We start from the raw sequence: 27632 nt of genomic DNA, 5'->3' as shown, positions 1-27632 counted from the left end.
ACATATATTTCATTCACATTCCCAACCCCCGGGAATGAGATTCCCATTCCTTATTCCCAAATTGTGTGGGACCCACACATTTTATTCTCATTCCCAAATTACATTTTGCCAAGTAAATATATGTTTCATTTTTATTCCTTCATTCTCATTCCTCATTCCATGAAGTAAACACACCATTAAAGTAAAACATGACTATGAGGGCAATAATTCGAGTCCTCATAGACTCAAACTCCCTTAATTAAACATAATTATATGGAGATTATTTGTAAAATTTTTCTCCCTTACGAAATACAAGTGGAGTGGAGACACTCCTCCTCCGTGAGGGTTATTTGTCTGGGCACTTACTTCATAGAATTTAAAATGTAATAATATAAGTCTCAGTTTGTATATCTAATTGTAAATATCAGTGTAATAATCTGCTGTTATAACAGTTGTAAATATCTGTGTAATACAGTAACATGATGCTTAATCAGTTAAAAAAAACTAAATTGAAAAAATTATATTCAAATTCAATTTCTTTTACCACTAGAATAAAAGTATATAAATTAAATTTAGCGAGAATTACAGTGAAAACATATTTCATGTGGCAAAGATTATAACAAGCTTAAGACGTATAAATAAAAATGAATTTAAAAGACTATATTTCTCCCCAATGGCATAAAATGTTTTAAAAGTAAATTTAGTAAAACATACTGCTTACTATGAAAATGAATTTATATTTTTCATATTTTTAAATAATTTAATTTTTTTTGGTTGTGATATAAATTAACTTAATTTCAAAAAAATATAGATATAAATTTAAGATTGAACATATTTTATAATACTTGCACATCATTTAGTAGACAAATCATGTACCCATATAGTGAGTGCAATGTTACTCAAATAATTTAATTTAATTTAGAAATATAACTGTCATGCTTAAATTATATAACTATAAGTATAACATAATACAACATTATTCAATATTAGTTGCATTCAAATTGTAATTATCCATGTTATGTACCATTATGAATTTGATTAATGTTTAACAAAAAAATTATTATAGCAAAAAGGATTAAATAAAATAATTAATCTCACTTAAGATAGTATGAATTAATTTGCACAAGAGATTGATTATGAGTTTTATTTAAAAATATCAAATATTAGATGCTTTATATTTTTGTAATATATGAATATTTGTTTTAGAGGGTATACATAAAACATACTAATATTGGCCACTAATAATAACAACAACAACATTTGAGGGGTAATTACGATGTTTGGAATGATAATTATTTGATAGTTGGATAAATATTGTCCTCATTTTAGTAGGTAGGGATTTAAGTCCTTGAATGTGAATCGTGAGATCCTGGAATTGATTTCTTCTAAATATCTGGAAATAAATCGATTTCGTTATATGTTTAGATACTCGGATTCTAATGTAATTAAAAGTTGATAAAATTATTTTGATAGTTTTGTAAGCAAAATATCATTATATTTATTACATAATATTAAAAATAGTGCAATTAATAAATTAAATTTTTTAATTAATATATAATTATTTCCATTTATTATATTTAAATAGTATTCTCATTAGTACATAAGTTACATTTTTTAAGGCAAAATATCATTAAATTTATAATGTAATATTAAGAAAAATAATATAATTATTTTTATTTAAATATATTAGTCCAATTAATTTTATTTAATTATGTTTCTTTTAGGATATAAGTTAAATATATTAACTATATTTTCCATGAATCAAAAGAAAAAGGAAGTATTTTTTTGGTGTAAAGTTGAGGGGGTCTTTGATAATTTACTAGTTTTGAATTGATTATCTTAATATTTCCTAAAATGAGGGAGTTCTATGATAGTTTCTTTTAACATTTGCCGCTTTAAGCGATTAAAAGGAGCGAATCGGTGGCCGGTTACATCCGCATTATTAAAAAAATAATAAAGGCAGCTGCATGACATGCAGCACTGCATTACAGCCCGACCCTAAATTTAGTACGATGTAGCCCACCAAGAAAGTTGCAGTTTTCGCGGAGATTAAGAAAATATGAAGGGACAAATGGTAGTGGAAACAACTGTAAAGGTGGCAGCCGAGGAGTTCTGGGATGCGTACAGGGATATTAAGCGTGTGAGAATTTTGCATGAATTATTAGGAGAGATGGTCGGCGAGCCTCGAGTTGAACATGGCGATGGAGGTGTTGGTACCATTGTCAGCATTGCTAACCCACCAGGTCTTTTTTTTTTTTAATTTCATTTTATTTATCTGATATAAAGTTTTCCATTCACTTACATACACTAACAACAGCGTATCATAGGTCATTGAAAAAAAAAAAAAGGAATTGACAGTGTTTAAGTAATTCGAGTCATTAGTTCTCCTCGTAAACTTTGCTTGCTTTCCTTGGGAGATGAAGGTCATCGGAGCTGGCTGGTATAGAGAGGAGAGAAGATCGAAAAAAAAAATCTAATTAAAAAATTTAAACTAGACTGTATTTGTTTTTTATATCTGAAATCTGAATGGATCTATTTTTTTTTTAAAATCTAAATGAATTTAAATACAAATGTCTAAATCACATATTTATTTTTATTTTTTAATATTGAATATTATTTATTTTTATAAATAAAAATATCTAAAACATCATTATTAGATATTTATGTCCTTGTAAATCGAAACTAAGAAATGAATTATGTTTTATAGTTTAGAAAATAAGTACATTTAATAGAGATATTTTTAAAATATAATATTTTATTTCTCATTCAGATTTTTTTTATTTAGATAAAAAAAAAGTGCATTGTAGTTTAACTGTATATTGATTTTCTTCTAAATTAATCAACACGTGTGTAAACTGTTGATAGTTTAATGTGCATTGTCATTTAACTATATATTGATTTTCTTCTAAATTAATCACTATGAGTATGTGTAAGCTGTTGATCTTTTACTTGCTATCCTTTTTTTATTTTTTTCCAGAAGCGTTCTGGGGAAAAAGTGATACGAAGGAATTATATAGAATGATTGATGATGAGAAGCGCATTACAGAAGTTGAATTTATTGAAGGAGGACTCAAGGATCTTGGTTTTGATTATCTTCTGACTCGTGCGGAGATCATTGAGAAAGATCCTCAAACAACTATTGTCAAATCAACAGTGGATTATGAGATCGATGACAAATTAGCCCATAAAGTTTCTTTGGTTAAGATGGAATATTTCCAAACAGCCATTGAAGCTATTGCCAAGTATCTTAATACTGAAAGGAAAGCCAGTGCTTAGCAATAACTATTCAATGAAAATTCTCTTTGAATAATAATAGTAATAATAATAAAAGAAATAATGTACCGTGTGATTTGTGCTTGAATATAATTAATAAATCGTTTGTTCTATAAAGATTATTTATGCATGGAGTTTGTACTCTCTGTATTAAATTAGTAATGCATATTGGCAATTAATTTCGATTCGTTCGATTCAAACATTTCAACTCATAAGCATAAGATGAGCACAACAAATGTGAAAATTGCCAAAAAAAGAAACAGGAAAATTGACCTGTTAAAATTACTTTTATTTTTACATCATTTTTTAGTCCTTAAATTTAATAACCAATGGATGGTTTAAAATTAGGTTGATTTAACGACATAGATTTTAAATAATAATTTATTAACACTATATTATTAGTAATTCTTAATTAACATTTTTCTCTCCTACTTATTCACTTATCCCTCTATAGGTTTTATTTTATTTTATTTTTTAACTTATCTCTTACTTTGTGTTTGTTTCATCTTCTTATTAATTGTTTCACTTCCAACCTATTGACAATATTTTAATGCATTTGTAAAAGAATTCCAGCAAAATCAGCTAACTTGAAGCTGAAGAACTTGTTATTTTATTGAAACATATATGCAATGATCGATTTTCAAAACATCATTGTTTTTTATTCAAGCCAATATTAATTTATCCACAGTGTTACACACAACTAAAATTACAGATCAATAATGGCTGCTTAAACTTACGTAATATTTTTAATTTACTTTTTACAAGCTCGCGTCTGAAATAAAGCTTTTATCTTCTAAAGTTTCGCTGTGATAAATTTTACAAAAATAGAGGTTGAAAATAAACATTTTTCTTTATCAAAAAAAGGCATAAAAGACCATTGATTTTTGAAGCATTCTGCAGTTTTTCTATTTTTCTCTGCAACAAGCTTGTGTTATACTGTGAAACCATGAAGAAGATGACAAAAAGAGATTAAAGAAAATGAACTAAGGAATGAGAAAATTGGAGAGAGAAAATTAAGGCCCAAAAATCTATATCATTAGTTATTTATAAGGATCCTCCTATGTTGCAACTATGGTATCATACCACAATATTTGTCATCTCTAACGAGGAGTCGTTGGTTAATTTAACTGCAACAAGCACTGGATTGAAGGAGGAAGATGCAATAAAATTCTTGCAAAATAAATGAAGAATGGCCCTGCATGAGGAAATCAAGAAACGATGAGAGCCATGAAGGGACAAACAATGAGGGCATAAGCTAGTGCAACAGTCCAAGCAATATATGTTCTTTTCATTTTTTTTTTCGTCTTCGTGAATAATGCAAGCATGGAAGAACTTTTCAGTGAACAAAATTTCAAGCCAACAAGGAAGATGTGAAGAAACCCATTGCATATATACATAACTGCAACAATAATTCAATTCAATTTTCAGAATAAAATAACAAATTAAATTGCAGCATGAGATAACAGTCATCGTGCGTTCAGAGAGAGGTGAGTCGCTCACCGTGTTTCGTCACATCCAAATTTACTTTTTCTTAACCGATTTCTCTGGTTTTCTCCAACACAAACGTGGCCATCTCTTTTGCATTCGATTCGTTGCTTTTAAATCCAATGATTATAATAGATGAGGACAAAAACTATGGTATGGTAACACAGTTACAACATAGGTGAATCCTATTTATAAATATAGTCCATATAATTAATTACATATAGTCCTAACCATTGATTAATCATTTATCCGAGGGTAAAAAAATAGTGTAAATATAAATATAATTTTGAGGAGTCGTAGATCCTTCCCCATGTATAAGCCCCAAGATCCCCAATGTTTGCCTAGATACACACTCATAGCTTTAGTTTAAACAATGGTCAAATATATGCATATATTATTATTTTAGATAAACCTTAGAATTTAGCTGACCATTTTTGGATTCAAAATTAAAAAAATAAAATAAATAAGTCTAGTGAATTCGAGACACGATCTTTGTAGCTAGGTTCACTCAAAAGTCAAAATCTTTTTTTTTTTTTTGTTTGCTCTCATCCCAAATTAATTTTCCTATATAGATAGATATATAGGTGTAAATAAACTCTTGTTAATTTATTATATGTTAATTCAGTAACAAAGCTTGAAGCTAAAAGCAACGTGCTTTCCTAAGTGTTTTGCTCTTGAATAACTTCATAGAAAAATCTTTAAAAATAATATGTGATTTGGATTCATTGCCCACCCCCTCCCCCCCCAACACAAAAAAAGAAGATTATACTTGGATTGAAAGCTCTTTAGTCTCATTTCCATTTTTCAAAATTAAGAGCCCAATTTATTATGAAAAATGCTACATGTACTATTGCACATAATTTTGTCTCTGTATACAAATGCGTTCATTTTATTTGCCATGTGTAATTTTGTGTGGACCAATAAGTAAATAATACCTGTTCATGTCATTTAGATATTCAAAGGGCACAATTTCAAATGGACAAAGTTGGCATGCATGCTTTCCTATGATATAAATACCAAGCCTCAGCTCAAAAACGTAATTTACCTCGTACTGTATATATTCACTACTATTAAGCAAATCCAGCTTGAAGGAAAATTGAGAAATCGGACAATTCTCCCTTATTACTTCTCGTATTTTCTCACTAGCCAAAAACAAAGTTGAAGGATTCTCATATGAGTCATACCCTTCCAACAACTATTTCATGCTCAAAATCTTGACCGAATTGTGGGATCTCTCCATCTAAACTAAGATAATTATTCATAAAATAAGAGTACAAATAAGAGATAACGGGGAGGTGATCGATCTATGCATGTTGTTACATAGATGTGATGGACGGCACATAAATTATCATATTTATAACAAACAATAGCCTTTATCGTAATTAAGATATAAGAATTAAAAGTAATGTACATCGCTACCACATGGTTCATCGATCACTATCACCAACAGATAGGGAATAAGACAAACAAACGCCACCTAGTGTATGCATACATATTGAATGTGTTAGGAAATTGGTGGGTGTAGCAGGACCGCAACTAAAATAAAATTGGAAATAAAATAAAGAACAAGCACAATAGAGGACACCGAAAATTACGTGGTTCGACTTTTAGCCTACATCCACGGGCGAAGACAGAAGAAAATATTTTACTAGTGAAATAAGGATTACAAGTATTGTAAGATTTTAGCTCACTACCCAAAACCCCAATACACCCAATCTCTCACTCACTAGACATGCAAGAGTTTATTAAACTCTTGAAAACTCTCAACACTCAAAGAAAGAAAGATTTCTCTCGATGGAATTGAATACAAAATGAAATGAGGAGCTCTGCCTTTTATAGCCAAAAAATGGCTATTAAATTATTATTTTTACCACCGTCTTCATTCTTCTTTTTTCTTCATTCCAAATTTGCTGCTGCCAAATTCTTCAACATTTTCTTTGGCCGGCTGTCAAAGCCAACTTTGCTTATTCAAGGGTTCTAGATGCAGTAGCTTCTAGATGCAACCAAATTTGACATTCTCACACTTGGAGATTAGATTGAGAATCAATCAATCTCCACACCATCCATTCTGTTTCGCCATAATCATGTTGCCTACGTTGCTGCTAGGCCACAAGAGGATCTACTCCAGATAAACTTGTCAGCATTTATTGGCTTGGTCAAAACATCTGCTAGGTTCTCCTTCGTATGGATTTTCTGCAAATCCACACTTCCATCTTCCACTACTTCTCGAACGAAGTGATACTGAACTCCTATGTGCTTTGTCCTGGAATGAAAGGCTAGATTCCTTGCAATGTGCAAGGCACTCTGACTGTCACAAAACACAGGAATTTTCTGTTGTTTGTGCCCAAGCTCCTCCAATAATCTTTGTATCCAAATAGCTTCCTTGCAAGCTTGTGTAGCTGCCATGTATTCTGCTTCTGTTGTAGATAATGCCACAACGGTCTGCAGTTTCGAAACCCAGCTTACAGCTGCTCCCGCAAGTGCAAACACATAACCAGTAGTGGATTTCCTTTTATCAAGGTCTCCTGCAAAATCTGAATCCACATAGCCCCTGACAGTAAACTCTGATCCTCCATAACATAATGCAACATCTGAGGTTCCTCTGATGTATCTCAGAATCCTCTTCACAGCTATCCAATGCTCTCCGCCAGGATTCGCCATGTATCGACTGGCTGCTCCCACTGCTTGTGCAATGTCCGGTCTTGTACATATCATAGCGAACATTAAACTTCCCACTGCTGATGCATACGGTACTCGAGACATCTCCTTCCTCTCCACTTCATTGCTAGGACACATACTTGAGGATAATTTGAAATTAACAGGAAGTGGGGTAGAAATTGACTTACAATCTTGCATGTTGAAGCGTCGCAAGATTTTCTTCAAGTAATTTTTCTGCGAAAGCCAAATCTTCCTGTTATTTCTGTCTCGGTGTATTTGCATCCCTAGAATCTTGTTTGCTGGTCCCAAGTCCTTCATTTCAAACTCCCTAGCCAACTGTGCCTTAAATTCTTGGATTCGATCTTTGTTGGGACCTGCTACCAACATGTCATCCACATACAACAGCAAAATGATGAAATCATTATCTTCAAACGTCTTGTAATATGCACAATGGTCTGAACTGAGTCTGTTGTATCCAAGGCTCATGATGAAGGAATCAAATCTCTTATACCAACACCTCGGCGCCTGTTTGAGACCGTATAGAGATTTGTTCAACTTGCAAACCAAGTTCTCCTTTCCTGTTTCTGCAAAACCTTCTGGTTGGAGCATATATATTTCTTCTTCAAGTTCTCCATGAAGAAATGCAGTTTTCACATCTAACTGCTCTAGATGTAGGTCAAATGTAGCTCACATTGCCAAGACTATTCTGACTGTTGTGAGTCGAACCACGGGCGAAAATATCTCGTTGAAGTCAATGCCTTCTTTCTGAGCATATCCTTTCACCACCAATCTTGCACGATACCGCTCCACTTGGTCATTGCCATCACGCTTGATCTTGTAGACCCATTTGTTTCCAATGGATTTTCTTCCATGTGGTAGTGGTACAAGTTCCCATGTCTTGTTCTTGTGTAGAGCTTCAATTTCTTCCTGCATTGCTGTCATCCACAAAGCAACATCTGAGCTGTTTAAAACTTCATGGAAAGTTGAAGGCTCTCCATCCTCTGTTAGAAGACAGTATGCAACGTTGATCTCTGTGACATACTCCGAGTGCCACGCCGGCGGTCGTCTCTCACGAGTTGACCGACGAACTTCTGGAGCCTCGGACTCGACTGGTTCTTGTTCCTCGTGCTCTAGTGCTGCTTCAGAAGAATCTGAATCTTCTGGATTATTTTCTACATATACCGGCACAATCTCTGACTTTTCTTTTACAGTGCCATCATCTCCATTTTTCATTTGCAGTTGATCTTCTACAAAAATAACATCTCTGCTGATGACGATCTTGTGGGCAGTGGGGTCCCACAGACGATACCTCTTTACTCCATCAGCATACCCCAAGAAGATACATCTTTTAGATTTTGCATCCAGCTTTGTTCTTTCTTGGGCATTGTACATCACGTACACAAGACATCCAAATGCATGTAGGTAGGAATAATCAGCTGGCTTTCCAGTCCACATCTCCATCGCCGTCTTCAACCCAATCGTTGTAGATGGTGATCGATTTACTATATAACAGGCAGTTTTGGCTGCTTCTGCCCAGAATGAATTGGGTAGACCAGCAGTCCTCAACATAGCTCTTATTCTTTCTGTAAGAGTTCTGTTCATCCGCTCTGCCACTCCGTTTTTTTGAGGAGTGTATGCCACCGTGAACTGCCTCTGAATACATTCTTGCTTACAGAAAGTAAGAAACTCGTCGCCTGTATACTCTCCACCATTATCCGTCCTCAAGCACTTGATCCTTTTACCAGATTCAAGTTCCACCCGCGCTTTGTATTCTTTAAACACAGAAAATACATCTGACTTTTTCTTAATTGGATACACCCAACATCTTCTAGAATAATCATCAATGAAAGTCACTATGTACTTTGCACCTCCCATGGATATATCCGGTGATTCCCAAACATCAGAATGAATCAAGTCTAGAATGCATTTACTTCTAGCAATAGATCTACTGAATTTTAATCTATGCTGCTTACTTGTAACACAATGCTCGCAAAATGGTAAACTTACCGATTTGAGCCCCGGAAGCAATTTTCGCTCAGAGAGAATCTTCAAGCCTTGTTCTGACATGTGGCCAAGTTTGAGATGCCACATCATCGTTGATTCTTCTCCATTTGACGCGACACACGCATTAGCCTCCTGTAGTGTTTCTCCTCTAAGCATGAATAGATTAGCACCGATCTTTTCTGCTTTCATCAATACAAGCGCGCCTTTAACGATCTTCATAATTCCATTCTCCACATGAGTTTTGTACCCATGACTATCCATGTGTCCCAAAAACAATAGATTTTTCTTCAAGCCATTGACATGTCGTACCTCTCTAATGGTGCGAATTGTACCATCAAACATTTTTATTTTGATAGTACCAATACCAGCGATCTCCAAGGCATGATCATCTCCCATATATACAGATCCTCCTGAGATAGGTTCATATGTGTAGAACCATTCTCTCCGAGAGATCATGTGCCAGGTAGCTCCTGAGTCTATAAGCCAGACATCAGACAATCGTTTTCTGCCTTCTGAAACAGTTGTTGCCTCGCTGTAAAGAATTTCGCCATCATCTGAGGTACTTGCTACACAACCCTGAGCATTTGATGACTCAAGTTCTTTTCCTTCTTTTCTCTTCTGGTTACTCCAACATTCTTTCTTGACGTGCCCTTTCTTGCCATATTTGTAGCATTTAACATTCTTCTTACTCCTGGATTTTGATCTACCCTGATTTTAACTCTCACTGGGGCCACGTTCCGTTGATCTCCCTCTCGTCACTGATAGCGCCTCCGCTTGCTGTGAACTTGCTTGTCTGTTTTCCTTATTTTTCCGCCTGCTCTCCTCATTTAATACGGAGGCTGTAACATTGTCGAAAACTAGACTCTCCACTGGATTGTTGTTCGTCAGGTTGATGATGAGTTGATCATACGAATCTAGTAGACTTTGAAGTAGAAGCTCTGCACGTTCATTTTCCTCTATATTATGACCCAACATTGTGAGTTGTGAAAATAGAGTCTTCAATGTGTTGATGTGGTCGGTCACCATTGTAGATTCCGTCATTCGAAGAGTATAGAGTTTTCTCTTCAAAAAGATTTTGTTGTGTAGTGACTTAGCCTCATACAATTTTGTGAGAGTATCCCATATTTTCTTTGCCGTATTTTTCTCTGCCACACTGGATAATACTCCATCCGCAAGTGCCAAGTGTAGATCAGAAATGGCGTTGCCGTCTACCTCGTTCCACTTGTCATCAGTTATCTCCATGGGTCTTTCTCCAATTGCTGCCAAACAATTATTTTTCCTCAATACAGCTTTCATCTTCATTTTCCATAACGAAAAATTACCGCCATTTTGTTGATAAATATTGCACACAAGCTAGTATACCACCTTCAATAGTTGTGAGTATGTGTGAGAATGCACACCAGGAAAGTTCCCAGGAAAGACTGGAGGGGTCACAATGGTCCCACTTAAAACCCAGACTCCTTAAGCTCTTATCGCCTTTGCGACAAAACTTTCCTAGACATGTACAAAACCACAATTGCTTTACTCACACCACTATTCCCTGCTTTGCACCGCAAAATTCTTGGATCGCTTCCACCGTTTCACGTGAATAGTACCGTATATGTGAATAGTACCGTCTATGTGATCAAAACCATATACGTGAACAGTATCGTATACGTGTACAATGCCGTATACGTGAATAGTACCCCTTACGTGAATAGTTCCTGACTCCAAAAAATACAACCAATAGCTCTGATACCACTGTTAGGAAATTGGTGGGTGCAGCAGGACCGCAACTAAAATAAAATTAAAAATAAAATAAAGAACAAGCACAATAGAGGACACCGAAAATTACGTGGTTCGGCTTTTAGCCTATATCCACGGGCGAAGACAGAAGAAAATATTTTACTAGTGAAATAAGGATTACAAGTATTGTAAGATTTTAGCTCACTACCCAAAACCCCAATACACCCAATCTCTCACTCACTAGACACGCAAGAGTTTATTAAACTCTTGAAAACTCTCAACACTCAAAGAAAGAAAGATTTCTCTCGATGGAATTGAATACAAAATGAAACGAGGAGCTCTGCCTTTTATAGCCAAAAAATGGCTATTAAATTATTATTTTTACCACCGTCTTCATTCTTCTTTTTTCTTCATTCCAAATTTGCTGCTGCCAAATTCTTCAACATTTTCTTTGGCCGGCTGTCAAAGCCAACTTTGCTTATTCAAGGGTTCTAGATGCAGTAGCTTCTAGATGCAGCCAAATTTGACAGAATGATGTTATAAAGAGTATGATATGCTATATTTCTTTTCGCCTTTCATGTACATATCAATAATTTTTATTACATCTTTATTATCTATCATTACTTGAACAGTTGAACTCGGATAATTACAAATATAATAAACATTCATTGGTGTATGTTCTTTGACCACCTGTAGCCATTATTCAGCATCTGGAGAGGACTTTCTAATGGAGTGGTTAGTTCCTCAGATTTGGAAGAAAATTCCATGATCTCATGATCCAAATTAACAAAGTTAAGAGAGAATGCTGTAACTATTAATGGACAGGACCTAAGACTTTTTTTCTTCCCCCTTTTCACTTGGTTCTTATAGAGTAATTCGGAGATTAGGAGGCGGATTCATTGGTGTAGATGGCATTCGATTTGTTTTGCAGTTAAGGAGGGTGCTTGGGCATCCAGTCTTTTAATGATCTGACGGAGGCTTTTCAGCTTAAGCTTCGGTGGCATTTTTAAGAACAACGCTCTATTTGGGCTTCTTTCATGAAGTCCAAGTGCTGCAGAGCTATGCACCAAAGGTTCGTTCAATTTCGTTATCTTGCTTCCTTTCTTTGGAGACACATTTTCTTGATTCAATGTGTTGCTGAGCCTTATGCGCGGATCAATGGTTGGCTATGGGGCATGTAGTTTCTATATGATTGTCCGTTGCACTTTTGTCCTTTTTTTTATAATTTCGATGTGGCCTCTCTAGTGCCAGTTTTCTTTTATTGGCAGTGTACTGTCGGGGTTAGGGGTAAGCTCCAGGATGTGTTGCCCCCATCGATTGCCGAATAGATTATGTTGATTCTTTTTTCTAGAATGTGTACGGACTTGATTAGTTAGGATCTTGCTCATGATGGTGATATTCATTTATAGATAAATTGGAAGCTCATTCGTCGCTCTCAGTCCCGGGATGAGGTTTTTCCATTATATGGTAGCATCATATTCCTTCTGTTTTTTTTTTCTCTGGTGGCTATTACATGGTTTTTGGGCTACTGATGATGCCTTGTGCCCAATTTATATGTTTTCTCAGTGTCTCTACAGTCAGGCTACTGAGATTTTTCGGCATCTTTTTCTCGATTGCCCATTGGATAGACAGGTTTAGCATCAATTTCTCCATACTTTTGGTTTGTGGCATGTTGTCTATATGCCCCCCCCCTCCGCATGCTCTTCTGATTCATTTGCGACGTTGTGCTCCCTCTCGAAATCATCTTCGAGTTCTCCTCCTTTACTTCATTTTGTCGCATATCCGGACGGCTCTTAATAGTTTTAACTTTGACTTGGTGGCTTTTTCTTTACATATGCTTATTCAAATAAAAGTCATAAAAATTTACTTTTTTTAAATAAATATCTAAAAATTTATATAAATTACACAAAAAAATAAAATTTAAAAAAGTTAAAACTTAATAAAACTTCAAATTTTAGACTTTAAACAAATAACCCCTAAGAATCTATACGACCATTTATGGACTTAAGATTAAAAAAAATAATAGTAAGAAAATGGAGTGAATTCGAGATGTGACTTTACAACTGTTCAATCAAAATCAAATTGCATTAATCGTGGGTGTAGTCCCCACCACTTTATTAGGGTTTCCAGCAAAATCTCATCCCAAATGAATTTTCCCTAAAAATATAAACGAACTTGCAAATTTATTACTAATTCAGTAACAAAGCTTGAAGCCAAAATAGCACATGCTTTCCTAAGTGTATCGATTTTGAATAACTTTATCAAAGATTCTTTAAAAATAATTTGGAATTTGGATTCATTAAAAAAAAAATGTATTTGGATTGAAAGCCCTGTACTCTCATTTCCATTTTTCAAAATTGAGAGCTCAATTTGAAATATAAGTGTGCAACCCAAGAGGGGGGGTGAATTGGAATTTTAAAAATTATCCTAGCAAATCCACACAACAAGCAATCTAATGTCTTAATAAAAATTGAAAGCAATAAGTTCAATCAAAGTACAATAATTAAATAGCAAGGGAAGAGAAAGCAAACTCAAGGATTTTTACGTGGTTCGGCAATCCCCGCCTACGTCCACGCCTCCAAGCACACCGGGCTTGAGGATTTCACTATCCAAGCCTTTCCAAGGCTTCAAACGATTACAATTGACTTCAAGGTGTCAATGAACCTTTACAACAAGAGATTATATCTCCAATCTCTTCACCCCAAGTGTTTCTCACACTTGTACTCTCACAATTTGATGTGAAATGAAAAATACAACAATCAATCTCTCTTTAAGAGTGGATATACAAATTGAAGAACAAAGATGATTTAATGAATGATGATTCACGAAGTTGAAGCTCAATATATGTTGTGTGCACTTGTTCTTGCTTGCTTGGATTTTTAAAAAATGAATTGGTTTTGAGTTTATATAGTTTGAACTCAAAAACTAGCCGTTATGCACATTTTGGTCGTAACCGGATTACCAGTTATGGACATCCGGAATTCCGCTTAATGTTACCGTTACAGCCACAAATTTGAATTTTTGAACATCCGGATTTCCGCTTTGTCACATCCGGATTTCCGCTTACGCTCAGTAGCTTACTGCCCAACAACCGGATTTCCGCTTTCAATTCGGATAGATGCTGCCTAACATTCGGACTTCCGTTTGTCAGAATCCGAAATTCCGCTTGCTACAGTAACTGCTACAGTGAACTATTTTCTAAAATTACAGTTTGACCCCAAAACTTTATAAAACTATATTACGGCCCAAAACGTTATGAAACTTTTCAAATAGGTCCAATTTCAGAACTTCCCAAGAATAGTTAATTAGTTATCTTTCCCAAACTTTCTGAAATTATGATATGGCCCCAAAGTTTTTATTGTTTCGCTCAAAGGTCCTTTTCAACATAATACCTATATTTTTCAAAGTTCTCAAAACCTTTCACTTTAGTCCAAAATATTCATAAATTATGGTATGGCCCAAAACATTTTAAATGTTTGTAAAAACGTCCAACTCCGAAATTTAATTCTTATTAAAATCAAAGATTTCAAATCTTAACAATTAAGTCCAAATTACTTAAATTCACAAAATACTTTTCTTTATAAAAACAAAAACTTTTAGTTTATGAAAAGTATTTAATTAAATTAATTTCTTGAGCTTCTCAAATGCTAAATCAAACATTAATTAAATCATACCGGCTTTACAAGAATTTATCTCACTAATTTGTTCGTTGAGCTTTAAACAATATTCTTGATGTCGCCGTTGTCCGTTGAGTGTCTTCAATCTTGATTTCACTTGCATAAATATTATCCTTAAAAAACTAGTGAAAATGTGAAATACAATATTTATTAAATCACTCAATACATATGTTTGTTATCATCAAAACTACATTATGTATAGCCCTTTAGGCTAACACAATTTACTATGGAAAATGCTAGTTGTACTATAGCACATAATTTTATCTTATATTTTAAGGTCCTCATTTTATTTATCATGTGTAATTTTGTGATGACCAGTAAATAAATGACAACTGTCCATGTCATTTAGATATTGGATTTCTCTATGGTACTGTATGAATTTTTACCGTATTGATAATGTAGTCATTATTGACCCATGAATTTAAATGTTTTAATTTTTACAACTGATTTAATTTAGTGTATAAATTACTTAATAATTAATAGATCATATTCAAATTCATGGATATAGCTATATTTTTTGTAATTCCATAAATATTTTCTAAATTGCCAGCAAAATTAAAAATTAAATATGCAAATATGTAAATTAATCTAGATGTGTAAATAATAAATATGATTATTCAATCTTCAACAACACATGTTAATTTAGACCTGTTTTTTCATTATAGTTGGGACAATACAATTTTAAATTCTTTGTTTTATTCTTTGTCTTTTTTTTAAAAAAAAATTACTCTTCGGCAAATATTGAGTTGAATTAATTGTTGCAATATTTATTAATAAAGTAAACATTTGTTGAAAATGAGATAATAATGAGATAAACTGAGATTGAATTGTGTTAATATTAAAATATATACTATATTTTACAAGGAAATATAGAAGTATTAATATACTATACTTGTTTCTTTTTATTATTTAATCTTTAAAAAATCACGTTTAATAGATTTGGTTGGGGGTGGGCATTTTACTCGATCCGACCCGACCCGATAAATTTCGGGTTCGGGTCGGATCGGGTCTGGATTGAAATTTACAAACCTGATTTGGTTGTGATCGGTTCGGGTCAAACCCGACCCGATCCGAATACCCGATCAGGTTCTAAAAAAAAAAAAAACCTAAGTTAACAGCCTAACACTGCACACAGCACATATTGCTGCTGCACACACATACGCAGAACGGCAGAAATCACAAGCTGCACAGTTTGTAATTCGTGAACAAAACAGAGTTTGTGGTTGGAAGAAATAAATTATCTTGGCCTAAGTCTGCCGCTGTAGCTACTGGTGCGTGAAAGCAAAGCAGTTCGTACATGCAGTTTCACGCTTGACTGAGAGGACGAAAATGCTCTTGAGGTTTAAGGAGAAAAGCCATAATGCGTCTAGATTCATTTTGTCTATGGGTGACAGGATAGAATGAAATGGCATAAGCATAACGCTAGCTTGTTTCTGGTTCACAAATATAGCCAGATTCATTCTTTTTAGATTTTTTCAGTTCGGTTCTCTAACGGTTTTAATTTGGAGTTTTTGATTAAATATACGAATTCCAATTCAGTTTAACAATTGATCCGACCTGAACTTTTGGGTTGGGTCCATAATTCGGGTTACGTTCGGATTAATTCTTGTATAACCCGAACAACCTGAAACCCGATTGGATTGACCCGAACCCGACCCAAACCCGATTTTGCCCACCCCTAGATTTGGTAATTAGTAAATTTAAATTTTTAATAATTGAAATCAAAATATTATCTTAACTACTTTTAATTTTATGAATTGTTAATTAAATCTAACAGTAAATATTTACACCACTATTGATGCTGTAATTTTTATATCAGTATCATAGAATGACCCATTTCTAGTATTTTTTCAGTGCTTTCACTATCCTGCTCTGTCAAATAATGATTGTACCCAATAGTGGATATGTAATAATGTGTGTGTTACTATTTAGAAATGGAAAAAGCAAAACTGAAAATGCTATTTACCCCGAGTCAAACCCCGAAGCCAATAAATGACGCCGTTTCAATCCCTTTTTTTTTTTTTTCCTTTCATTCTCCCTAAAACGATGACGTTTTAGCTTGGTTAAGGCAACAACAACAACCCCAAATTGCTTTCTCTCCTCTTCGTCTTACTCTCACTACAGCCATTCTCCTCTATTTCTCTATAAAACCACCGCTTTCTTCCCCTTCATTTCACAACTGACAGCCACCATCACGCATACCCAACCATCGGCACCCACCACCGCCTACAGCCGCCATAAGCTTGGCTGCCACCATCAGCTTGGTAGCCACCATCACGTAGGGTTCCATCACACATACCCAACCATCGGCACCACCAACATCGACAGCCATCACGCTTGGCAGCCACCATCACGCCTGGCAGCCTAAGATAACACTTCGATCTTTGTTTCGATTATATGGCTGATTTATGTTATGGCAAAATGGTGACAATTTGCGAACACCCGACTATGTAGAAATATAATTAGGTTATGGCAAATTAATGTAATTAGAAAATTAAGACAAAGCAAAATTAAATGTGACATCAAAATAGGTTTAAATGGCCTAATTAGTTTAAAGCATGTATGAAGGTGAAGTAGGAGACAAATTCTATGACACCATCATCGATTTTTTATGTTCGTATAGAAATATATGTAAATGAATTTTTTTGGGTTTTTAATTTTTTCAATTGGGATTGTACTTGGTCTAATGTTGGTGCCATTTACTCCTGATTGAAATGCGTAATTTATTACCTAACTAAATGTGATGGCTTGTGTTATAACAACACATTTGAGCTTTGCAAATTGCAGTTATTTTGGGCAGATTTTTCGTTCATTAGTAACTGTTGTGGAAGTGATTGTATAACTTTATGAATTGCAGTTATTTTGGGCAGATTTTTGGTTCATTAGTAACTGTTGTGGAAGTGATTGTATAGCTTTACGAATTGTCGTTATTTTGGGCAGATTTTGGTTTATTATTAACTGCTTTGGAAGTGATTGTATATTTTTGTTATCCTGCCAAGCTGCATAAATTTTGGACTGAGGTAGCGAATACAGCTAATTGAGTTGATGTCAATTACACCAGGGAAAATCAACTTAGGTCATACTCATTAGTTAATATCAGTATTGTGCCTGCTTTTTCGTATTTGTTACTATTGTGGTAGATAAGTTGTGTAAAGTTCTAGATTTCTCGAAAATTGAACCCGTAAGTGGATAGGCTATGTCAATTACATTAGGACTAGATTAGGTTTGGCAGCCCTCACCCTTTCATGTAGATGAAATTGACTATTAATGACAGAGTATTAGGCCTTGATGATTTAGGTCGTTTTTGATAAACATAATGTCGACATTCAGGCCCTCATGAATTATGTTGTTTTTTTTTAAAATTTTTTGGGCAGTTTCAACAGTCTATTGAGCACAATGTCATCCGGCACAAGTGAGAATCAAAACTCATTGCAAATATGTAACATATGCGGTGATCATATGGAATTGTTAACGTCACATAAAACAAAGAAGCCAAATTGCAAATTTTGGATGTGTAGAGGATGTAAGAACTTTCAATGGACAGAAGACCGTAAATCCAGCGAAGATAAAATTGACTTGTTAGTGGAGGAGGTTAGGAAGTTAGCATTAGAGATTGAGTGTTTGTCCGTCAAATTTTAATTATTGCACAAAGAACTTGAGCATATGCGGGAATTTGAAGTGTAGAGGCAATTGTTAGATGACAAACTTCATTCGAGACAGACACCGCGTTGTGATTTTATTAAAATACTCATGATTGTTGTATTATGTTTTGTATTCAAGTATTATTTTTAAGTTGTTTTAATTTGTACCTTGTAATTGGAAAATACTTGTGGACATATGTAATAACATTTTCTAATGAAATATAAGTTTCCAAGTCATTTGACTTAACTCAGTTAGAAATTAAATTTAAAGCCATGCTACTTAAATATTGGAAGAATGTTGTGGCACCTAAATATATGGTTGCACAAATGACTAAACAACAGTATAAATAATACATAAAAACACAAATTAACTTTGTTGATTCATCAAGCCAACTTTAATAGACTTAGATCATGTGCTTGGTTTATTACTTGAAAACTCCCTTCGATTAGCATCATCAAAATTCTGTTGTAGTAATTGTTAGAAGTTTGCATGATGAACTCTGCCGTAAGTTATCCAAGGCTGATAGTAAGGGGAAAAAAATGCATGTTATGCGAGTCCCTGTTATGCTAGCTGTTGTACGAACACAAATTAAACACAAAAAAAGTTACGGAAATGACACATAAAAAAGTATGCATCATGGTAAAAAATTTAAACACAAATTATCAAACATATGACAATGAATGGAAATGACAAATAAAAAAATATTACCGTGGCCGTATTGCTCTCTTGTGTTGGGATTGTAGTATCCACCTAAAAAGAGAAATCATGTATCCCCGAGTCCTACGAAAATAATCAAGACACATTTAAGTATATATTAAATTAATTTAAAATGAATATATTAAAGTAATTTAAATTTCGCTAATGCAGTAAATTACCTCTACAGTTGTGCCTTCCGAAACATTATTCGACTTCTGTTTTGACATTTTAAATTGCTTTTGGTTTCTTTGGCAAGGTGGGCAACCTTTACGACGAGTTACTATTGGATCCTGTATGATTTTATAATAATTTCTCCACCCACCAGCAACAGTTATATTGATACTCTCACATCTAGTATTCAGAGATACATCATTCATTTCTGCCTCGATCCAACCCATAATATTTTTATGGCTTTCCTTATTTTTTTAAGCTACCTCAGCAACATCAAAAAAAGCAATGCACTTCTTTTTATAGCGTTGGTGTTCAATGCTCAAACTCCTTACATCATAACTGACTTTCACTTTACTGTAGCATCTCTGTACATTTTTCCCACATCTTCATATAATATACTTTTCAGGAAGTAATTTTATACGGTTACATGACAACACTACAATGGCGTGTCTGTAAAGAATACATTTATATTCAGACATTGAACACACACAATGAATTTCACCCTCATCTTTTTAAAAAATAACTTTAAAATTCCTTTCTTTACTGTTTCCATCATTTTCAATGACTTCATATTCTGATCCTCCACAACTGAAAACCTCACAATACATCTTATTCATTAGCTCTTGTTGAAATTCTTGAAACTTGGAAATAATGTAAACTTCTTCAACTTGCTTTTCCATTGTAAAACTGGTGCCACATGGTATTCGTTGGCTAAAACACCTAGCATCTGCTTGGCATTCTTTCTCAATTTTACTTTTCATTGTTTTCTCATACTTCTCCACAAATTGCTTCAAAGTTGTTTTTGAGTTAACATATCCATAAAAAAAAAAAAAGCATTCATACTCTTACTACGTTGAGTTGTTGACATTTCAGCCTAAAAAGTTATTTTAACGAAACATGGAACCCAACGATTTCTCTCCTCGTATAAACTATTTAACCACTGATTATTACCGAGATCATATTTATCCAACATGTCATGTCATGCTTCCTCAAATTCAATAGGAGTCAATGAATTATAAACAACAGAATGCAATGAAACTCTAATGTCATGATATTCTGCATACCTTCTCAACTTCTCAGGCACCTTCTTCAGTATATGTCACAAATACCATCAATGCCTGGTATTGGGAAAAACAATTTCAATTGCATTTTCATCGCTTTGTCTTAGTCTGTGATGATTCCATGGGGAGGATATCCAGACATACATGATAGTCATGTGTCAAATAACCACGTAAATGTTTCCGTATCCTCATACAAAATTAATCAATATCTTAACAAAATTGATTGACCATGATGATTAACTCCCACAAAAGGAGAAAATGACATATCATACTTGTTTGTGAGGTATGTAGTGTCAAATGTAACAAAATCTCCAAAGTCTTTATACGCTGCCCTACTTCTTGGATTTGCTCAAAACATATTTTTTAATTGACCCTCCTCATCCAAGTCAAGGCTGAAGAAAAACCTATAATTTTCTATTTGTATTTTCTTTAAATATCTCTTAATTGCAGCAACATCCCCTTCTTCGAGCCTTAATTGCCTCATCTTATCAATATGATTTTTAGCATCTTTTTCTAAGAATGTGACATTTTCAAAGCCACCAGCCTCAACAACAATCGACTTGAAACTTTGAGCCATTTTAATTTCTGTTTCATCATTTATTTCAAGTTGCTTTTTAAAGAAAAGACTAATGGTATGGTTGCATCGATAATACCTACTCTTGCTCGGACTCACAACATGATTGTGTTCAAAGTATAAATTTCCAATTACCCATTTTCCACTAACACAATCCAAACATCTTCCAATTTTTTGGTTAGGTTGAAGCCTCAAAACATGACTGGATTTGGCTTTTGACTTGCCATTTCGCCCACAAGTAAATGTCACATATCTCAAACTTCTATTATCTCATTTTCTACAAGGTCTCTGCATCACTGGAAACTCCTCTTGTAGGCCATAAGCTTTGTAATATTCAAACATTTCATCAGAACTATTAAAAGACATCTTAACCTCAGGCTCAATAATTTTTTTCCTCTAAATCCTCATAATTTTCTTCAAAATCAGCCACCTGTAAATCTTGCAATTCCTCCACTTGATCAACCTCCTCTACTTGTTCCAAATTGTCCATTCACTGTTGTAAATTAAAATAATTCAATATATTATTAATTAATTATCAAAAATTCATTAAATTTGGAAACTATAATATAGAAACAAAATGAAACAACTTAAGATTCACAAATATAGAAACAAAATGAAACAACTTAAGATTCACAAATATAGAAACAAATACTTAGCTTGTTACCCATTATGTTAACTTAATTTAACATCAGTGACAATATCGCTTCACAAAATAAAACAACAAATTCTTTGCAAATTTTGCCGCCAAATGAAATACAATGCAGCCTCATAAATTTAATGAATTCTTTGCAAATTTTGGCAAGATTAAGCCCTGATACTTGATATATGCTAAATTTCCAAATTATCCATCATTCATTAGGTGTGTATTTCCATCCCATCTTAATCCTAAAAAATACTAGCTATTTAAATTTTAAACCTAAAGGTCATTTGTATGGCACCTGTGAATCAAACAAACGACTTTCTCATAAACTTGACAAATACAAACAGTTTTAATAAGGAAATATTAGCCTACATGCGCAATACAGGGCATCTAGAAATGTAATTAACAGTTAGTCCAACAAATTGTATGATAGCCAAAATTAACAATTGCACATAAAATTCAAGCTTTGAAAATAACCTGCTGCCAAAGAAGAGAGTACCTTAGCTACTGGGAAAGCCGTGTAGAATCGATAGAAAATTTTCGCAACTACAGTAAATGCCGAAACTCATCCTTCAACGACAATGCCAACACTCATCCTTATTCAAACTTTCCTTTTTGTCTTATCTAAGTCGATGGTTGGGTATGTGTGATGGAACCCTGCGTGATGGTGGCTGTCAGGTTGATGGCGGGTGTCGGTGGTGGTGGGTACTGATGGTTGGGTATGCGTGATGGTGACTGCCAATTGTGGATCACGAATGGTTGTGAAACGAAAGGGAAGAGAAAAGAGTGGGTTTATAAAGAAATAGAAGAAGAATAGTTGTGAGAGTGAGACGAAGAGGAAGAGAAACCAATTTGGGGCTGTCGTTGCTGCCTTAACCAAGCTAAAATGACGTCGTTTTAGGGAGAATGAAAGAAAAAAAAAGGATTGAAATGGCGTCGTTTATTGACTTTAGGGTTTGACCTCGGGTAAATAGCAGAATTCAAGCAAAATTTCGAACGAGAAAATCATGGCACCTAAAGAAAAAGGAAAAAGTGCACGATGATTCAAAAGCACCATCCAATCATAAGAGCATTAAGAAGCCATACGTAAGGAATTATTCTTAACAAGTCAAAGTAATGGACAGGCATCTCAGAGTCTATAAAATCAAGATAGACTCATCAGTCACTTGGATCAAAATACTTTCTCTGAAAATAAAAACTGATTGTAATTATTTGTTTCATTTTTATTTTTTTCTATAAGATTTAATAAAGGCAAATTTTTAGTTAACTATTTTTTTTCAAAAAACTAGCCTGGGTTAGCCTATTTCTACATAAAAAGAAGGGAAAAGGACACAGAGACCCCCAACGTTTGAATAAGGGATATAAAACTCCCTAATGTTTCAAAAAAGACACTCAAACCCCTATTTGTTAACAGAAATTATAATTTTAAAGTGTAATTACCATTATACCCTTATAACATATTAAAAAATAATTGTTCATTGTTCAATTTATTCCTATATTATTAATAAAATTACGAATATAACTTCATTATCCAATTTTTCCATTTAATTTTTGTCAAATTTTCTCTTCAAACTAAATAAATTTAATCCATTGCTCAAGAATAAAAATAAATTAAATTGATTACTAATATAATAAAAATAACAATTCTCCATTTAAACTTATATAATCAACAAAATAAAAAAAATTGGTTACAACAATAATTACAAAATCTTAATTGTACTAAATAACATATCCAATAGATTGACATATGGAGAATTGTTATTTTTATTATATTAATAATCAATTTAATTTATTTTTATTCTTGAGCGATGGATTAAATTTATTTAGTTTGAAGAGAAAATTTGACAAAAATTAAATGAAAAAATTGGGTAATGAAGTTATATTCGTAATTTTATTAATAATATAGGAATAAATTGGACAATGAACAATTATTTTTTAATATGCTATAAGGGTATAATGGTAATTGTACTTTAAAATTATAATTTCTGTTAATAAATAGGGGTCTGAGTGTCTTTTTTGAAACATTAGGGGGTTTTGTGTCCCTTATTCAAACGTTGGGGGTCTCTGTGTCCTTTTCCCTAAAAAGAAAATAGAAGATTACAAAACAGACTCAAACAAAAAGAATTTATATTACAAAAATTAAAAATTAAGAAAAATTAAATTGAGAAAGAAAGAGATTAATATTTAGATTAACTTTATTTGCATATGACATTACACACAGACAACAAAACTTTTCAGTAAAAAATTAACTTTCACTTTATTAATTTTATCATATGCAATTGTCCTCATTCTATTTATCATATGCAGTTTTATGTACAAACGTCGTATTAAATTAACATTTTCCTGAAGTTTATGCGAAAAAATGATTTATGTGCCTAATCTTCGAGTACGTGGTCTTATTTAACTCTACTTGTGAGTTTTGTATTACTTTTATTTGATGGAGGATTTTGTTAAATGAAAAAAAGATAAAGACAGATCGCTAGCCATGTATATAGCAACATTTCTGGTCAAAAAAAGGAGAAGAATATAACAATAAATAAAAATTAATCAGTATCAAAGTTGAATAAATGTTTTAAACTAATGTGATCTAAGGTTGAATAACTTGGGGAAAAAAATCTGACAAAATGTTGATAAAATATACTACATATCATAAGGTGTTAGAAAAAAAAATCAATTAATAGTATAATATCTAAGTTCGGATCTATTTGGAATTCTTTTTAGGAGGTTTAAAAGTAATTTTAAAAAATTAAAAGTTAATTTTAATGTTTGGTAAATTTTTTTAGAAATCTTTTTTTTTCAAAATTATCTCATCCTATAGTAGTTTTTTAAAAGTAGGGAAATAGTAACTTTTCAAAATCTGATTTTGATAATCAACTTTATACTTAATACGATTCCACATATAGCCTTTTATATATTTTAAAAATCTAAACTTAACCTTATTAATTAGGAAATAAAATCATTAAATATGCACAAAAAAATATTATTACCAATTATAATGAGATAGTTAAATTATTACCAATTATATTGAAATAGTAAAATAAAAATAAAAATAATAGTATAAAATATTTATGTTATGTATCAATAATTAAATATGCACGATAAAAAAATTACATATACATATTTATAAATATGTAAATAAATTTTATTAAATATTATATCCAATTCAGTCATCTATATTATTACAATAGTTCAACAAAAAAAACTTGTCAAACATTTACAATTACTTTTAAAGTTTACAATATTTTTAAAAATAAATTTAACTTAATATTTAACCGATTTATTTTATAAGTGGTTATTTATACAATATAAGTAACATCAATCACTGTAAATGCTATAGTATTACCAAACCGCACTTCATTTCGTCAACATTTACTCGCCATAATTTTTTTGTTAAACTGATTATTTGCTTTTTATATGTTAATGAAAAGTACTAGCGTCTGTTGCCCTTACGGGTGACTGTCCCCCGTCCCTAGCTTCTTGTCTCACCACCTGTTCTACTATGTTGATTTCTATATAATTTTAAATCAATAATAAAATATTGATAACTTTTAATTTATTTTAATATTATAATATTAATGCCGAATAAATTTACGTTAATATCCTCATCCTCTCCACTCTCCCAGTTCTTTTCTTTTTTTCTCCTCTGCCCACTGTAACTTAATTCTTCTTATATTTCTTCATCAATTTCGTTTCTTTCTTTTTTATTCTTTGAAAGCTTGGAAAAATTAAAAAAATTTCTGATATGGTATTTTTTTGAGTGTACACGATCGTATCTACATGATTAAGATAATTTTGTAATTTATTTTTAAAATTTTATTTTAAAAAACAAGGCGACTGACCCAATTGGGATTGAATTTTCAGTGAGCCTAATGAAAAATCCTCTACTAAGTCATCCATCACTGTCCTCACTTCTACAGGGGAGAAAAGAAAGTTGGTGAAGAAATTGAAGAGGTTGCGGTGAGCAGACGAAAAAGAGGAAAAAATTAAAAATTAAAGTAAATAACTGAACATAAAAAATAATAATATTAAAAATTAAATCAAAATTGTCGATATTTTATTATTGATTTAAAATTACACAAAAATCAAAATAGTGGGACACACGGCGAGACAGTGGCCAAACGGCAGCTGTCGCTATCACTCTTCTACGTTAATATTGGCATTGAAGGACTATAAATTTAGTACGATGTAGCCCACCAAGAAAGTTGCAGTTTTCGCGGAGATTAAGAAAATATGAAGGGACAAATGGTAGTGGAAACAACTGTAAAGGTGGCAGCCGAGGAGTTCTGGGATGCGTACAGGGATATTAAGCGTGTGAGAATTTTGCATGAATTATTAGGAGAGATGGTCGGCGAGCCTCGAGTTGAACATGGCGATGGAGGTGTTGGTACCATTGTCAGCATTGCTAACCCACCAGGTCTTTTTCTTTTTTTAATTTCATTTTATTTATCTGATATAAAGTTTTCCATTCACTTACATACACTAACAACAGCGTATCATAGGTCATTGAAAAAAAAAAGAAAAAGGAATTGACAGTGTTTAAGTAATACGAATCATTAGTTCTCCTCGTAAACTTTGCTTGCTTTCCTTGGGAGATGAAGGTCATCGGAGCTGGCTGGTATAGAGAGAAGGAGAGAAGATCGAAAAAAAAAAATCTAATTAAAAAATTTAAACTAGACTGTATTTTTTTTTTTTATATTTGAAATCTGAATCGATCTAAAATTTTTTTTTGAAATCTAAATGAATTTAAATACAAATGTCTAAATGACATGTTTATTTTTATTTTTTAATACTGAATATTATTTGTTTTTATAAATAAAAATATCTAAAACATCATTATTAGATATTTATGTCCTTGTAAATCGAAACTAAGAAATGAATTATGTTTTATAGTTTAGAAAATAAGTACATTTAATAGAGATATTTTTAGAATATAGTATTTTATTTCTCATTCAGATTTTTTTTTTCTTTAGATAAAAAAAAGTGCATTGTAGTGTAACTGTATATTGATTTTCTTCTAAATTAATCAACACGTGTGTAAACTGTTGATAATTCAATGTGCATTGTCATTTAACTATATATTGATTTTCTTCTAAATTAACCACTATGAGTATGTGTAAGCTGTTGATCTTTTACTTGCTATCCATTTTTTTTTTTCCAGAAGCTTTATGGGGAAAAAGTGATACGAAGGAATTATATAGAATGATTGATGATGAGAAGCGTATTACAGAAGTTGAAATTATTGAAGGAGGACTCAAAGATCTTGGTTTTGATTATCTTCTGACTCGTGCGGAGATCATTGAGAAAGATCCTCAAACAACTATTGTCAGATCAACAGTGGATTATGAGATCGATGATAAATTAGCCCATAAGGTTTCTTTGATTAAGATGAAGTGTTTCCAAACAGCCATTGAAGCTATTGCCAAGTATCTTAATACTGAAAAGAAAGCCAATGCTTAGAAATAACTATTCAATAAAAATTCTCTTTGAAGAAGAAGAAGAAGAATAAAGAAATAATATACAGTGTGATTTGTGCAATATAATTAACAAATCTTTTGTTCTATAAAGATTATATATGCATGGAGTTTGTATTCTCTGTATTTATTTAGTAATGCATATTGGTAATTAATTTCGATTCATTCGATTCAAACATTTCAACTCAAAAGCATAAGATGAGCACAACAAATGTGAAAATTAATTTTTATATATACACACACACACACATATATTATTACATTTATTTTTACATCATTTTTTAGTCCTTAAATTTAATAACCAATGGATGGTTTAAAATTAGGTTGATTTAACGACATAGATTTTAAATAATAATTTATTAACACTATATTATTAGTAATTCTTAATTAACATTTCTCTCTCCTTATTCACTTATCCCTCCATAGTTTTTATTTTTATTTTTATTTTTTAACTTATCTCTTACTTTGTATTTGTTTCATCTTCTCATTAATTGCTTCACTTAAAACCTATTGACAACATTTTCATGCATTTGTAAAAGAATTCCAGCAAAATCAGCTCACTTGAAGTTGAAGAAC

The 27632-nt window shown here is 32.6% G+C and overlaps 2 protein-coding genes across 2 annotated transcripts; both read left to right on the top strand.

Annotated features, from left to right (window-relative positions):
* The first annotated feature begins 1993 nt into the window (after positions 1-1993).
* On the top strand, positions 1994-3382 carry LOC127900960 (norbelladine synthase-like). Its single transcript, XM_052436480.1, has 2 exons — positions 1994-2222; positions 2957-3382. The coding sequence occupies exons 1-2, from the start codon at positions 2039-2041 to the stop codon at positions 3253-3255; spliced, it is 483 nt and encodes a 160-aa protein (XP_052292440.1). The 5' UTR covers positions 1994-2038; the 3' UTR covers positions 3256-3382.
* A 22397-nt stretch (positions 3383-25779) lies between these two features.
* LOC102612975 (norbelladine synthase-like) lies at positions 25780-27156 on the top strand. Its single transcript, XM_052436481.1, has 2 exons — positions 25780-25999; positions 26744-27156. Exons 1-2 carry the CDS (start codon positions 25816-25818, stop codon positions 27040-27042), a joined length of 483 nt encoding a protein of 160 aa, XP_052292441.1. The 5' UTR covers positions 25780-25815; the 3' UTR covers positions 27043-27156.
* The last annotated feature ends 476 nt before the right edge of the window (positions 27157-27632 follow it).

Source organism: Citrus sinensis, chromosome 3 (genome assembly GCF_022201045.2).
Source record: "Citrus sinensis cultivar Valencia sweet orange chromosome 3, DVS_A1.0, whole genome shotgun sequence".
NCBI classification, from domain to species: Eukaryota; Viridiplantae; Streptophyta; class Magnoliopsida; order Sapindales; family Rutaceae; genus Citrus; species Citrus sinensis.
The sequence above is the reverse complement of the archived record's forward strand: the minus strand, read 5'-3'. Positions and strand labels throughout refer to the sequence as shown.

Bases quoted from the DNA above. Each gene is read 5' to 3' on its own strand.
- LOC127900960 (XM_052436480.1), top strand. From the start codon at position 2,039: ATGAAGGGACAAATGGTAGTGGAAACAACTGTAAAGGTGGCAGCCGAG. The intron at 2,223-2,956 runs GTCTTTTTTTTT...ATTTTTTTCCAG, and splicing joins CAGCATTGCTAACCCACCAG to AAGCGTTCTGGGGAAAAAGT.
- LOC102612975 (XM_052436481.1), top strand. From the start codon at position 25,816: ATGAAGGGACAAATGGTAGTGGAAACAACTGTAAAGGTGGCAGCCGAG. The intron at 26,000-26,743 runs GTCTTTTTCTTT...TTTTTTTTCCAG, and splicing joins CAGCATTGCTAACCCACCAG to AAGCTTTATGGGGAAAAAGT.